Raw genomic sequence first — 15,957 nt, 5'->3', positions numbered from 1 at the left:
GTAAAAATCGACACGTTTCAAAAAGGCGGGGCATAGAGGAGAAACAATAATGTACAGTATGTGGAAAATAATGTGTTTTTTGAACTTTAAACCGCATAAACACATTTCATTACACCAAATACACAAAATAATGTTCTTTTTAGCAGCATCATATGACCCTTTTAAATGTTCAATGGGTGGAAAAATGCTTTTCTAGGAAAGGTTATCTCAAGCAAAAATGTGCATGGTCCACATGGGGCAGTATGAGTTCAAGATTAAATGACCGCCTTGACAAGAAAAATAAGTTAAGAAAAAATATTGTATTGGCTTATTAGTCATTCTTTAATTTTTAATCCATATTTTTGTCATCATGTATGCATCATGTGCTTGCAAAGTGAAGAAAATTGGCTTGTCACCAAGGCAAAATTGAGCAATAGAGGGTTAAACTATTTCTGTTGTCAAATCCTTCACACTAGGAACTGGCAGAGTATGAGAAAGTTTCTGACCAGGTCAAGATTGCACAAAGAGGTAGGCCTGATTGTCACATCTTTCCAATACAAATACAATAATTTGCTTGGAATAAATACTTCTGTGGATTGCTTTAGTAAGAATTTGAAGCTGATACCAATCATACTTCTCTACTGTAGATCTGGAGCAGGATGGATTCTCTAAAAACCCTTTTTTCCATGGAATCATTGCTGAAGTGCCAGAGCACCTTAAATCCAAAGAGGGTGAGAAAAAAGAAATAGGCATCTTGATTCAGTATTCATCTTGGATCAACAATCCTATTAAAAACATCCTTCTGCGGTGCTGCACTAGGATACATATTTGTTATCTAATCTGGGCATGTGTGTCATGTCTAGCCTGAGTGCATGGCTGTTACATAAGCTTGTTTTGCCATTTTTTCCTCTCTTGCTTTACCTCCTCACAATTACATATATTAATTTTCTACACCATTTTAAGCAACAATGCCACATCATGTATATTGTTGTGAATAGTTTACCCAAAAATGAAAAATTGCCAAGATGTAGATTAGTGTGTTTCTTCATCAAAACAGATTTAGAGAAATTTAGCAGCATTACTTTGCATACTCACCAATGGATCCTCTGCAGTGAATGGGTGCCGTCGGAATGAGAGTTCAAACAGCTAATAAAAACATTACAATAAACCTCAAGTAATCCACATGACTCCAATACATTATTTAATGTTTTGCAAAGTGAAAAGCTGCACATTTGTAAGAAACAAATCCATCATTACGGATGGAAGTGGAAAAGTGGAAACCACCAGTGGAAAAGTCCATTCCCTTTTCTCTCACAGTAAAATCCACCAGCATATTTATGTAGAACTGTTTTGGACTGTTTTTGCTTGTAAACAGTGCTTGTTCTGTGCATATTTCTCTCCTGATTCAGACAAGATGGCTTTTTCACTGGAGAAAGCAATATTAGGAATAGAGGTCATTAACTGATGGACTGATGGACATGTGGATTACTTGTGGATTATTGTGATGTTTTTATCAGCTGTTTGGACTCTTATTCTGACGGCACCCATTCACTGCAGAGGATCCTTTGGTGAGCAAATGATGTAATGCTACATTTTTCCAAATCTGTTCCGATGAAGAAACGAACTCATCTATATCTTGGATGGTCTGATGGTAAAATGTCATTTACTTTTACTAAAATGGCATCTACTATTCTTTGAAGTGCCTGGCCAAATGTGCTAATATTGTGGTAACTGCATGTTTTACAACTTGATATCGTTTGCCCAGAGTATGTTTAAGTTTTGTGTTTACCCTGGTGTTAACATTAGTGGTATTTTTTTTATTTTAGCTATCAAGCTGACAGAGATGATTCATGTATGTATATCCCTTTACAGGTCATACCAAGGTTGGTTACTCTCTGTACTTCTACACATACAGTTCATGGAAAGGTCGGGCGGTGTACATGGAGGATCTGTATGTGATGCCAGAGTTCAGAGGTAAGGAAACCACACTGTGTGCTTTTGTTTTTTTGAATTGAAAATAAAATGTAAGTCCTTTGACTGATTAATGGTTTTCTGTGAGTATTTCCAGGGAAATGCATTGGCAAGGCTCTGATGTCTAAAGTTTCCCAGGTGAGGGGTGTTTATTTATACTAGATAATGGCAGCATATGGCACACGATCATAATACATTAGCAAGGAATCTGTTGTTAACAAATTGTGATTTAGATTATTGTTGATTGTGTACAATTTTACATGTTTGTGATTAGGATCACCCACAGCTTGGTCTGGCTGCTGGTTGCACCCAGCTGAATTTCACTGTGCTGGACTGGAACAAATCATCTCTTGACTTCTACCTAAAGCTGGGCTGCTGGGATGTGACCTCCGACCTCGGCTATCACTGCATGCGCTGTGAGGGCGATGTCCTTGAACACTTGGCCCAGGGGGACCTTTAAATTTTGAAGCACATAGATTCCACTGTCAACCCCTGACCAGAGCCACAAGTAACAAGTTGTTTGATAAGCACAGGAAGACAGTAAACTGACAGTTAAATGGGAAAACTGGAATAAGTAACCATGCTCATATCCTATAGACATTTTCTGAGATAAACGCAACTTTATGAGGCAATATAGACAAGCAATATTGCCGAGAACAATAGACAGAAGATCTTTCTTATTTATGTTGCCTCAAAAAATGCATTTGATTCATTCTACATAATTAAATTGTGAAGTCTGACCTAACCAAAGATTCAGAAGTGCACTGTTGTGTCATTGTGAATCGCATATATATTGGCCATATTATGACATAATCATTTTTCTACTAGTGGAAAGAGTGGAAGTGAAATTGTTACAGTTGGTGCTGATACCAGCACTGTTATTCTTAGATGTTCTATTTAAATAGCCATTTTATTTGTTATATTACATGTCATTTTATTTTTACATTTGAATATCTGTTTGAACATCTAGTCGGTCTCACTCACAAATCCACTTTATCTGAAATTATGCACAAGTAATGTTCTTAAACTATGTTGTAATATATAAAGAACCGATTGGTACACAAGAGTCACAACCACCTAGATTCTAGAAGATGAAGATGTGTCTGTTTACGCTGTACATGCACAGATATAAGCCACATACTTTTCTCGACTAACTTTTGGTAACCGTTACCAGTCATAAGAGAGAATAAGGTCACTAAAAGTAGAAAAATGCACTACAAATGTAAATAAGCTAAATCCTACAGTATATGCTATTGGTTAGTGAAACCATGATTGGATTTTGCTTTTCTAAATTGTTTACTTTGCCTTGTAGATGCTTTTTTTGGTGCATTTTGCATTGTGTATTATTTGTGTGTAATTTTTTGGTAACCAGATATTTTATGTCTATTGCCAAAAGGTCTTTGGCAAGAAAATCTTGTGCTGTTACTAAATACATTATAAAAATGAACAACATACAAGCCATAATACCTCAGTCTCTAAATGTAGTTATTTAGTAAGTAATTGGTAAGATTTAATGACCTGTTAGGATGGAACTGTTATTTTGTAGCACTTCAGAGAAACTCGGTGCAGCCTCATTGTGAAGATGATGGCAAAAAGTTACATTGTTACAAGTTGCTGTATCCAGTGTACTGTGCAGTCTGTTCTATTGGCCATTGATTAAAGTACATTTGTCCATGGTTTTGCTACATGTGTTTTTACTTGACATAAAGCTTTTAAAGCAGTGTAATCTAGATTAGTGTTGAACAAAACTATGCACAAGTAATCATAAAATAAACATAGTGAATGCCACTTCTGAATCAATGACCATAAGATAAATCGTAGCTGGAAGCAGGATTCACATTTGGCCTGCAGATCACTTCATTACTAAGCTGCTGAAACGCCAAGATGTTGCAGTAGTTAGCACACTTTAGTCAACAGCGACATCAGGTGGTCACCCGGAGAAGCGATTAACGATAAACCACATTTGGGACTTTTTCCAGCGCATTTCACTGAGGAATTCAAGTAGGGCTTCCGAGACAACAATTGTGCCGTGCATATGTTGTGCATATTTAATCCTTTAAATGCTCGACCGATTGACAGGCCAACGTTTCGTAGCAAATGAACTAAGTAAAAACACTGTGAATCAGACCCAGGCTCATTTTCTGACTCATAATAATCGAACTCACTGCCAGGAAACCATCCTGTTGTTTGGGACTTTTGGAAGGGAAAAGGAAGAGCAGAACTAGACACATCTTCACAATATTGACATTTATGTTAGAAAACGATCAAGCAATGATTAGACTGCGCTGTTTGTCATTTTAGGTATCATAGAAGAGACATAAAAATGATAAAATACGTTTATGTTTTTATGTCTACAAAATATTACATTTAGGATTATAAGACACAAGCAAACAATTTACATGTCATTTGAAGATAATACAGGTACATATTTTAATAATCCCTGCTAGAGAAATAACACACGCATAAAGATTATTTATAGGCCTAGGCCTACTATATAAAATACTCACATGGTTTTAGGAGCTGATTCAGGTTAAAGAAACTAAATGTGTGTCGCTGGAGTTTTTTCTTACGAAATGTGACCCTGGACCACAACCCCAGTCTTAAGTCGCTTGGGTATATTTGTAGCAATAGCCAAAAAAACATTGTATGGGTCATATGCCAAAAATCATTAGGATATTAAGTAAAGATCATGTTCCATGAAGATATTTTGTAAATTTCCTACCATAAATATATCAAAACTTAATTTTTGATTAGTAATATGCATTGCTAAGAACTTCATTTGGATAACTCTAAAGGCGATTTTCTCAATATTTAGATTTTTTGCACCCTCAGATTCCAGATTTTCAAATAGTTGTATCTCGGCCAAATATTGTCCTATCCTAACAAACCATACATCAATGGAAAGCTTATTTATTCAGATGATGTATAAAACTGGCTTTGTGGTGCAGGGCCACAAATAGTGTATATGGACGGTTGCATAAATGCTTAGACTAGTCTTAAAGCTAGTCATCTAATTGTTTAAGACTAGTCATAAGTCTTAATAACTGGTCATCAAGTCGGTTACATAAAAACGTAGATTGGTCTAATTTGAATCCGAAAAAGAGACTAATTGCGCCCTGGCTTTATGCAGCTCTTTTCTTTCTTTCTTTTTTACTTTAATGTTATTGTGGTGACAGTTTAATCAGCACTCTTTACTCCATTAATCCATGGTCACACTTTGTCAAACTTTAGAGAACAACCAGCTCAGCCAGCCCTCTAGAAAAAGAAACGCGGACAAGCGCACTTGTTGATTTGAGGCAGGACAGAGCTAAATAGTATTTCGCTGCAGAATAAGAATACTTGGCACCGCACGAGGGGGGAAGGAAATCTGTTTTCCACTGCTGTGCAGGACTCACTTCCCTGCAGTGCATACTTGAGCACATGGACGCAGAAGTGCTTTGAAATGACACCTCGTATGGACTAGACCATGATCTATTTGTCAAAGAGAACACGAGGAAGTCATGCCAAAGAATCAGGTCTCTGGAAGATGCGAATAAAATCCAAATCCCACAGTGTTGCTGTGCTACTGTCAACTCTCTGCACAGGAATAAGAGGAATATTGCTGTTCCATTTGGGCCAGTTTATGCAATAAACGCAGACAGTTCTCCATATACCAAAGCATTGGCAGCGGCGACTGATTTGCTGGGTCAATCTCGCAACGATTGCAACCAGGTTTGCGTTGACCGCGCTGCAACAGCTGCATTTGCGCTCTGGAGAAGCTCTCGCGCATGGGACCTACCAGAGAGGCTCAGAGATGTTCTCGTGGAATATGGACAGAATGATTGATGTAGACGCTCCAGAACGGTAAACGACCCGCGTGCGCAACAATGCAGCTAATTCTTCAGAGGAGACCAAGGATCCGCACACTGCGCTTGGTTTGGTCGCTCATGGCCGTGCTCGCGCTGTCCCTGGCCGTGTGCAGTGCCATACTTACGGTGTGGACAATGCGACAAACGCGGGACCTGTCGAGGTCTTTCCAAACTCTGCAGAGGCGCTTAGAGCAGGTAAACGCGGTCGCCCGTTTGCTCTGGTTTTTGTCTTTCAAGTGCACGTCAGACGCAAGCATGCATTCCCAAGCACATTTGTCAAAGCAGTTCTCACTAATCATGCAGTGATTTTGCAATTATGTTGTTTTCTTTCTTTTAATCACGAGGTTATTGTGGTCCTGAGCATAAAAGCCATTTGCAAGCTCTTTTTGGGTAGGTATATCATGAAGAATGTACTCATATAAGTTCGAGGCACTTGATTATACAAACATGCAGCTGCTGCACCGCTGGGGGTCTGCGAGACGTGTTTTTATGACCCTTCCAGACTTTGCGCGCAGGGTGCTGTGAGTTATGGCCTATTTAGTTTCTAAAGTCGCTGCCAAGTGTGATGCTTCTGTTGCCAGTTTTGCTTCTTGTTTAGGGCAATTTACTGGAAATAGACTACTTGGCACGAGGGCGTTTCGAAGCCAAATACATTGCCTTTTAAAGAATCGGGTCTCGTGAAAGCATTTGTATAAATATGGTTAAATGATTTGCAACTCGTAAGCTACCATTTCGCGTCTTAGCTTGCCCTCAGATACAGATGGGTAACTTTGTCACGAGTATGTTGCTGTAATTATAACTATTGTTTTAATTACTGTTAAGTGCGCTCGAACGTCCGTTCTTCCGCCAATGTGGACGGAACACAGACAGTACTAATGTGTTCTGAATCCGAGAGAGTTCCTGCACAACTCTCCAAGCGCCCTAACACCGCTACTGAATACGAAACATACCGCGACCAGTGTGCGATTCCAGAAGGAATGACTCGTATGAGCCGGTTCTTTTTAGGGAATCAAACTATTCAGCGTGACCGGTGTAGAGCGGTTCCCGAACGAATGACTCTTATGAGCCGGTTCTCTTTAGGGAATCAAACTATACAGCGTGACCAATATAGCGCGATCACCGAACTAAGGACTTTTGTGATCCGGCTCTCTTTAGTGAATCGAAAACACTTGAGAATCGGTCTTAGCATTTGCTTACTTATTAAAATACCTGTTACAGAATTAAAATACTTGTAACTGAATTAAAATACTTTACAGAGACTTATATCAGTGGAGTAACAGCTTGTGAAAGAACAAATGAAATATACAACCACATTTTTGTTTTAGTGTTTTAATGTAATATATATTCGTATAGTGTTGTGTTTTTTTTTTCATTCGAAAGCAATGCGTGCATTTGAAAGATTCGTTCAAAAGATTCGTTCACAAATGAAACATTACTACTAGGACAAATTTAAAGATACAGACCGAAATTAGAGAGGTAAAATAAAAAATACCATGGCAGGCGAACTGCTTAAACAACGTAACTAACGTCAGCTAGGGTTTTAATCCTTGTTGCCAGGTAATATGAACTTTATGGTTAGGTATGTTAGGGAATATGTTTTCCATTGCTTTTCAGAAACTTTTTCAGAAAAACATGGTAATATACAGTTATGGTCTGGCAACAGCTGCATTTATGTGATATTCTGCAATCAATATCTGGCAAGAGTTCACCCATCTGGCAATATTTCACCCACACACATAGGCTACACACAAAACAACAACAACAATGTGGTTATAACTCTGCATATGACTCTTAACTCTGTTTTTTGTTGTTGTTTTTTTTGTTGTTTTTTTTGCAGCACAGTCAGTGCTTGAAGTGAGCTGGTGTTGTGCCCAATTTTGACCCCCTGCCAAATTATTACCCCCCCACTCGTTCAAGTCGCTACCTGATTGCCTAATCCTAACCTTACCCCTATTCCTAACCCCTCCCCCACACCTACTCCTAAACCTACCAATACTAGGGGGGTAATAATCTGGCAGGGGGTCATAATTGGGCACAACACCGGTACGCACCGGTAGTGCCGAAATTTGCCCCCTGCCAGATTATGCACCCCCTAGTATTGGTAGGTTTAGGAGTAGGTGTGGGGGAGGGGTTAGGATTAGGCAATCAGGTAGCGATTTCAACGAGGGGGTGCATAATCTGGCAGGGGTGCAGAATTCGGCACAACACCGGCACTTCTGTATTTTAGTCTTTAGCGTACTGGCACTTTTTTGTGCGTACTGGCACTTCTGACATGTTGCCGGTGTTGTGCCCATTTTCGACCCCTGCCAAATTATTACCCCCCTTCGTTGAATTCGCTACCTGATTGCCTAATCCTAACCCCTCCCCCACACCTAACCCTAAACCTACCAATACTAGGGGTGTCATTTTTAACACCGGTGTTGTGCCCAATTCTGACCCCCACCAGATTATTAGGGGTGGGGTTAGGATTTGGCAATCAGATAGCGATTTCAACCAGAGGGGTAATAATTTGGCAGGGGGTCGAAAATGGGCACAGAACCGGTACTCAAGAGTCAAAGCGTCAGTGTCTGGTGAAATAACAGTATATAAATCACACTACCAGGAGGGGTCACCTCTCATCTCGACAAATCGCGTGAATGAATGTTGAATGAAATTGTGTGAGGTGCAAGAGCATGTCAGGAGAAGTAATAATTAATTACTAATTTGAATCAGTACATTATAACGAAAACAATACCTGAAATTGAAAAAATGAAAATAAGCAGGTTTTTGCGATCATTAATGTAAACCGATAAACTCCAGGGAGGATCCAGTAAGCAAATTCAAACAGTCGGACAAAACAGGGCTAATGCAGAGAAAAATATGGCCAATTTCATCAGAGATTGTGGAGAGAATAGTGAATCACGTCCAGATGTCAGTAAATTATTCTTTTCATTGTGTATTTGGATTAAAAGCAAGAATGTTTTATAATGGACGCTGGCTGGCTGAGGTGATATGTGGTGTTAAGGAGTTTAGCGATTCTGAATGTATCCAGTGGAGGTTTAGTCGTCTTTGGCGCCTCCCTGTGGTCCTGTTTGGTATCGCAGCTTGACTTGTGTTTATTTGTATTGAAAACGTTTGTTTAATTACTGATTGATTGTGGCACTATACATAGCCTACATTGTGATTTATGACAATTAAAAAGTAGTTATTTAATGTAAAAAAAAAAAAAAAAAAAGGGGGGGGGGGGTTTGGCAGGGGGAGTACCGGCACTTCTTTTTTTCTTCAAGCACTGGGCACAGTACAGTTTTTGCGCACTCTGTTACTGTATATGGCGAGTGTAGGTCCAAATGCACTTTGCTTGGAGTAGATTGAAAGTCCAGATGGACAGGTACTCACTTCACTTATAGGCACAACCGCGGTTTCTGTTGCCAGACATTTGTTAAACTGCTGACAAAGCGTTCACATGCTTGTCACATTGTCAGCTTTTTCTTTTCCACTTAAAGTTTCCCTTTAACAGAGAAGCATTTGCAGAATGTAACCTATTGCATTAATGGAAAAAAATCCCTACAAGGTGTTGTTACCAGATTACATTTAGGGGAAGTGGTTGACCTATTAAAAACTGATTTTCAGTGTTTGCCAGGCTTCTGGTGACTGTTTGTTTGTGTCTCGCTCAGGAACGCCTCCAGCTTGGGTTTGATTATTTCAAAAGCTATGACTACTGCATGGGTTACCCGCAAAACGCCAGTTAATAGAAGCCAGCAGTGTTTCTCCTCAGTGGCCTGCTCGAACTTGACACACATATTTAGGTTCCATTCCTGGCCCAGTCACTATGGTTGTGTCTGTCTCCCATATCTGTCTGCAAAAGCTGTTAAGCGCAATGAAAAATGTTATTCTTTCTTCTTCTCTCACTCATTATTTCTCACTCTTGCAGGTGAATATGCAGCGCAAGGCCATCTTCCAGCTCATCCTGGAAAAACGCGAACTGCTGGAGAGTCAGAGGTTCCGCAGAGATGGTACTGAAAGACATCATATGTCATAATGTCAGGCATGAAGCCAGTTATTGAAATCCATTCAAAGCACTTGACTAGTAAACACTGAACAAATGATCTGCGGTTGTGACAGATTCAGATGCACACTATCCATTATAACAATAACAGATTACTCTTTCAAGGAAATTGAATAAAACCATAGAGATTACAAAAATGCAAAGGATGTATAAAAACACTATTAAACACATAGCCATGAAACTGACACACCACAGCAGCTGTCAGGAAGCCTTGGATCACCTGCAGCCTTTGCAGCTGCAGAAGGATGATCTTTGGTCGTTGCACGCAATATTTACAGAGGCCAAACCATTTTGGACACCAAGGCACCTTGGTTAAACCATTGGGCATATGTTTCCAAAAGCTGCAACAGGAAACAGTAGGCAGCAGGCTGAATGACAGCAGAAATTACAGGTTTGAGCTGGATGGACACGCACCCGGCAAAAACCAACTGGCACGAGGACTGCAAGGGCATAACGGTTTTAGCAGCCTTCTAAAACAAATGACCCCTTCCACTGAAGCCTGAAATAGCTTTAATTAGCAATAGACTTACTTTAGTTCTGCCTTGAATTTTTGAACTACGACCAAAATGTTCAACAAAATAAACATTAGTGTAGAAACAGATGGACCTTCAGAAGTCCTATGAGCAGCCGCAAGTCTTCAGCTGACACCTGATGGCTGTCTGATTTCAGAGCCAAAATGCTTATCCACAATCATTCCTCAAAATATATTGTTTTCCTAGCCCAGAATAGTGCCCCTTAGGGACAGTCACAGCTTCAGTTTGAAACGGTCAGCCAGAAATAACAGTCGTTTTAACCATTTAGGTGATCAGTCAATGCACATTTTGACGGACTAGCGGGAGTTTAGGCAGCTCCCCTGAGGCGAGATTCGAGAGTCTCTGGAGAGGAGCAAAGAAAAAAAACACATTTCTCAAGGTGGTTTGTTTGAATTATTGCCTTTAGTTGAACAGTAGCCATAGCTGTTAATCTGTCTCATTTCATAGGAAGATTATTTTCTGCATGAGAAAGGTTAAGAAAGAGCCAACAACTCATTTTTCTTGCAGTGTCTAATTTTTAGTATTTTTTTTTTCTAAGTTTTGCCTCTTTGTTGACTGAAACCAGCTGGTGGGGTGAAAGCAGAAAATACTGTGCATGGTGCCTGTTACTGAAAACAAACGCTAGGAGAAGTGTAGAACAGAGCTGAAAGGAAATATTTCACCATCTGCTTTGACAATCAGGACTTTAGCTGGTGTATAAATTATTCTAGATTAATCCATGATGTTTGCATCTGCACAGCTGTTTAATGCTGGAAGTTGCAGGAGCTCCACATGGATGACTCTTATCTGCATCCCAGAGAGTTTTGTCTCTTTTTCCAAAACATGCCTTTCTTTTGTCTTTATCTTGCAAGCGGGAGGGAGGAAAGGAAATGGACGAAAAGTGGCCTCTCATTTTGAGAGTAAGTGGACAGTATTGCAAATCACTTTATTTAACAATGAAAAACCCAACTGCTGTTTTTCCCCCCAGACTAATATATATATATATCTCATTTTTAACAGTAACCAACGATTCCTTCCAAAAGGGTGAGTTATTTGGGAGTATATATATATATGTGGAATATTCTCTAAAAGTACGTGTCATATGGAATATTCTCTAATAATGTGTGTGTCCTAGTGGGCAGTGAGGGAGTCATTAAAGGATGGACTGAGGAGCAGCTGAATATGAGCAGGGCGGTGCATTATAATCCAGAGACTGGCACCTTCAAAGTGGAGCGCAGCGGCGTCTACTTCCTGTACTGTCAAGTGAGTTCCAGGTGCATTGCCTGCAGTGGTATCACATATGCTACCTTTTTGTGTATGCGTGTGTGGATGTGTTTGTGTATATCAAAATTGTTGTGCCCTTTTGGTCATAATAAACATAATACTTAATAATTGAGGCAGCAAACAGGATGCAGAATTGCAATTTGAATTATAAGGTAGTAGAATTAAAATTCCAAGAAATTCATATAACTATTAACATATAACTAGAAAATAAAAGTTTTCAAAAGCCTTCATATTTGAATGTTTATAGATATTTTGTACAGAGAATGAAGATAGATAGACCTGGGGTGATGAAACCCTGCTCTGGATAAACAACTGTTTGAAGAGAAAAATGTAACAGAAAACACGTGAAATGGAGTAACGAAGAGACTGTTATATTCTTACCTTTATAGTCCAAAATATCCATTCAGGAAAAACTCGATAGTATAATCGGCAATATGTGAGGATGAGCAATGCTAGAGCCTTCATGTAAATAGGTCAATATGCTGCATTCATCCAATCAATGTCGGTGACACTGCAAATATGCAAATAAGAACATTAACCAAGGGTTTAGGAATGTACAGTGTGAAACGTCAGTGTATGAATACCGAGGATTAATTGTTAACCCCAGGTAAAGAATGAGCAGTGACGTGACATGTGGCCAAGTATGGTGACCCATACTTGGAATTAGTGCTCTGCATTTAACCCATCCTTAGTGCACACACACACACCGTGAACACACACCCGGAGCAGTGGGCAGCCATTTATGCTGCGGCGCCCGGGGAGCAGTTGGGGGTTCAGTGCCTTGCTCAAGGGCACCTCAGTCGTGGTATTGAAGGTGGGAGAGAGCGCTGTACATTCACTCCCCCCCACCTACAATCCCTGCCGGTACGAGACTCGAACCCGCAACCTTTGGGTTACGAGTCCGACTCTCTAAACATTAGGCCACGACTTTCCCCTTGTTTCATATATTTCAACATATCTTTTTGAAATATATTTCAACATATCTTGTTTCACGTTTCGAGCAGTGTGAAACGTGAAACAAGATATGATTCCATTTACCCAGTGTTTCAAATCACCCAGGGTTAACTATTTCAAGGGTGAAAAGCCCTTTTCTGTGGTTTCTGTTAAATCAAATCAAAAGGTTTCTGGTTTAGTCATAACTTATTTCTTTTGCTCCCTGTTGAAAGCCTTTTGCTATGTCTCCTGCTCTTAATTGGTCATTCCTGTTTCACTTGTTCTGTTTCTGCATTTCCACCACCAGGTACACTTCAACGAGAACCAGAGTCAGTACGTGAAGCTCGAGGTGTCTGTTCCTAAAGGCCCTTTGCTCCAGTGCATCGAGGGGTACGGAACCACACCAGCGTCTGGCTCCCACAAGTTTCACTTCCTAAAGCCTTGCCAGGTCTCTGGCCTCCTACGCCTTAACAAGGGCGCCGAGCTGAAGGCGGTCACCGGAGGTTCCTTCAGTCTGCAGATGTCAGGCAAACACTACTTTGGCCTCTTCAAAGTTAACTAGAGGCACGGACAGTTTTCCAGACACCTCAGCTGTATGAACAAAATAGTTTTATAGTTTTCCACAGATCACTGGCCTTAAATTACCTAACCTAAACCTGTCTCTTTGAACCTGGCGTTGCCTTAAAAGAGGAAATTTTGACTCGGTGAGGAACGTTTCTATAACCAGCTGTCCATGGTCACGGACGACCCCTTTATGAATGCAAGTGCCCTTCCATGAAGATGTCATCGGGATGTTAATGACTGCACAACTTGCCTTGCTGGACCAATTTATGAGAATCATTTGGTACTCTGTCGGTTTGGCTGCAAATGCCTTATTAAACGCAAACCAGCACAATTTCTTCTATATAAATATAGCATTTAATTACAGCATACCAGAGACATTGCTCCAGCAGCTTGGTTGACTTATATACTGGCATAACCAGTTTGACCAGAAGGACGATGAATTTTCAGCAGCGTTGCAGGCCACTACAAGTATGAGAGATTTCACCACTGGTTACTTGGCTGGACCAAAACAGAGTTGCCCTAGTTCCTGAACTGCCTTACCACTGGATGGGTTTTAGTGCAGAAAAATTAAGGTTTTGGCTGGTCGTTATGAAAACTCAAGAGTGACTAAATATGCATCAAATAATGCAAGAAACTTTACTTTTGTTGTTGCATCAATTTGAAACAACAAGCCAGACTTTTTTTTTTTCCCAAACACACTGTCACTGTGACATATGAAACATATATTAATATTTATCGATGAAAAGGCAGTGACTTATTAAAGCAGATACTTAAACTTTTGTTATACTGAAAGTGGACTGTGTGTACATATTGCATGAAAGTTGATGACATGGATGGCACATACCTTTAAAAAAGTCACAGTATGCCTTTAGTTTTTATATAATGTACAATTTCATGTTATATTTTTTAAAAGGTAAAGTTACAGATTTTTACACCATCGTAATTTCATTTAATCTCACTAATTAGAAATGTATGAAACCACTGGTGACTCCAATCTGTCAATGTCTACCTGACCTACCGCTCCTGAGGCCTTTCGTAAATCTTGTCAATACTGTCAATTAAATCTGAAATGGAAATTACAACCGCTGTTCGAAATGCACTTTGCCCCAAATGGGTTTCCTAATAGTGCCGCCGGCTTCCTCTTTGTATTTCCTGAACCCTCATGTGGACCCCTGCAAACCTTCTCATTTCCACTTGCTTCTGGACTCTCACTTCCTGAATCTGAATATGCAGCAAATACTTGAAAACCTTTTGAGGAAAAACATGTGCTTTTCCCCCCCTGATCTCTATCCCCATTCCTTCCCCCTTGTCTACTCAGTTTTTTTTTTTTCATCTGTTTGGGTTCACTCCTCGCATAAAATCCACATTTGGCTAGCGGCACCGTTTCTGCTTTTAAAACATCCAAGATAAACCTGACAGATGAAGTACAGTCAGATTCTGTGAGATTAAACGTGTGAATTTGAGGTGACAGACAGTTTCGATTTCAAAATATACACACAGAGTGTTTCTGCTTCATGGGCATATTTTTTAGATCTTCTGAAAAATGTATTTTACCTGTAAATCGGGTTGAAGATATGAGGTTCCTACATTTATGGTTATTGAGAAGGTATCAAGAAATGTAATCTCTGTAGGTTTTCAAAGCCAAAAGACCTGTAAAACTGTTAAATAAGTTACATTACAAGCCTGCAAAATGCAATTCAGCTTTCATAAATTATGTTCTAATATTAAAAATTAGGGCTGGGTTCTGACACAAATTTCACAATTCGATTCGATTCTCATTAACAAGCTTGCAATTCGATTCGATTACCGATTCGATTCAATATCGATTATTTTGGATACATATCAGGTACAGTACATGCCAAATTTTCTCAAGGAAAACAAATCTCTCAACTAATGCTGTAAAATATACATGAGAGTCAGCTGGTACTACATTATAATATTAAAGGTTAAAATTGACTGATTTGTGCTGTACAACTGCTTAAATTGCACTTAATGAAGTTTTTATAATAATTAAGTTACAATTACTTCAGTTAGTTTTTTTTTAATATACACATTTAAATAGTGGCTGTCATAAAAACTTGGACCTGATTTATTCAAACACAGCCTAAATAAAACATTAAAGAACGGTAAAACATTTTTTTATAATGATTGGTGCATATATTTAGCAAAATGCTCCTCTCTACAGTTTATTTTTCTGGCTGAATATCGAGTTTATGGTCACCAGATATGCTTTCTGAGGTAAATATGATGTTACATGAATTGTTGACGCCTTTGCGCGGCTGAAAAAATGATTGAGCGATTATGAGACAGGATACGGGTTGTAAAATTGTACTCTTTCTTTTAACTTACCTTCGGATGTTTAGTCATGATTATTTTGTGCTGAAACTTGTATTAATGTGGAGGAGATGATCAGTTCACGTGCGCCTCGCGCTGCTGCGTCTGCTGAACTGAGGCGCTGGCTACAGCGATCTGTCACTCCACATTAAACAGCGCCAAAACGGCATTTATTGTTTGAATACTGCAATACAATGGACATAATTTGAAATCTGAGACTTTGTTTCATATTAAAAGTACCAAAGCACAATGCTTATTGCGATATATTGGATGGGAGGTGTGCTTCAATGTTCCATCCATTAACTGAAAACAGGCTAGACTAATCGATTCTTGGGATTTTAAAGGGGTCATATGATGCGATTTAAATTTTTCCTTTCTCTTTGGAGTGTTACAAGCTCTTGGTGCATAAAGAAGATCTGTGAAGTTGCAAAGACTAAAGTCAAATACAAAGAGATATTCTTTATAAAAGTTAAGAGTCAACCACGCC

The 15,957-nt window shown here is 39.4% G+C and overlaps 2 protein-coding genes across 2 annotated transcripts in view; both read left to right on the top strand.

Annotated features, from left to right (window-relative positions):
• The window catches only part of LOC107702052 (diamine acetyltransferase 2-like), a 4,225-nt gene extending 1,399 nt beyond the window's left edge, over window positions 1-2,826 (top strand). Inside the window, exons 2-6 of the mRNA XM_016504235.1 lie at window positions 456-507; window positions 627-710; window positions 1,852-1,953; window positions 2,048-2,088; window positions 2,237-2,826. Coding sequence (XP_016359721.1) covers window positions 456-507; window positions 627-710; window positions 1,852-1,953; window positions 2,048-2,088; window positions 2,237-2,410 — 453 coding nt within the window. The 3' untranslated portion in view covers window positions 2,411-2,826. The remainder of the gene's footprint in view (window positions 1-455; window positions 508-626; window positions 711-1,851; window positions 1,954-2,047; window positions 2,089-2,236) is intronic.
• A 2,468-nt stretch (window positions 2,827-5,294) lies between these two features.
• Window positions 5,295-14,615, top strand: LOC107702061 (tumor necrosis factor ligand superfamily member 12-like). Its single transcript, XM_016504251.1, has 6 exons — window positions 5,295-5,993; window positions 9,709-9,790; window positions 11,228-11,275; window positions 11,376-11,399; window positions 11,491-11,618; window positions 12,880-14,615. The coding sequence occupies exons 1-6, from the start codon at window positions 5,817-5,819 to the stop codon at window positions 13,132-13,134; spliced, it is 714 nt and encodes a 237-aa protein (XP_016359737.1). The 5' UTR covers window positions 5,295-5,816; the 3' UTR covers window positions 13,135-14,615.
• The last annotated feature ends 1,342 nt before the right edge of the window (window positions 14,616-15,957 follow it).

Source organism: Sinocyclocheilus anshuiensis, unplaced genomic scaffold, assembly GCF_001515605.1.
Source record: "Sinocyclocheilus anshuiensis isolate Anshui unplaced genomic scaffold, SAMN03320099.WGS_v1.1 scaffold318, whole genome shotgun sequence".
NCBI classification, from domain to species: domain Eukaryota; kingdom Metazoa; phylum Chordata; class Actinopteri; order Cypriniformes; family Cyprinidae; genus Sinocyclocheilus; species Sinocyclocheilus anshuiensis.
The sequence above is the reverse complement of the archived record's forward strand: the minus strand, read 5'-3'. Positions and strand labels throughout refer to the sequence as shown.

Coding starts and splice junctions, on each gene's coding strand:
- LOC107702061 (XM_016504251.1), top strand. CDS start 5,817: ATGCAGCTAATTCTTCAGAGGAGACCAAGGATCCGCACACTGCGCTTG. Junction 11,276..11,375: donor AGTGGCCTCTCATTTTGAGA/GTAAGTGGACAG, acceptor CATTTTTAACAG/TAACCAACGATTCCTTCCAA. Junction 11,400..11,490: donor CAACGATTCCTTCCAAAAGG/GTGAGTTATTTG, acceptor TGTGTGTCCTAG/TGGGCAGTGAGGGAGTCATT.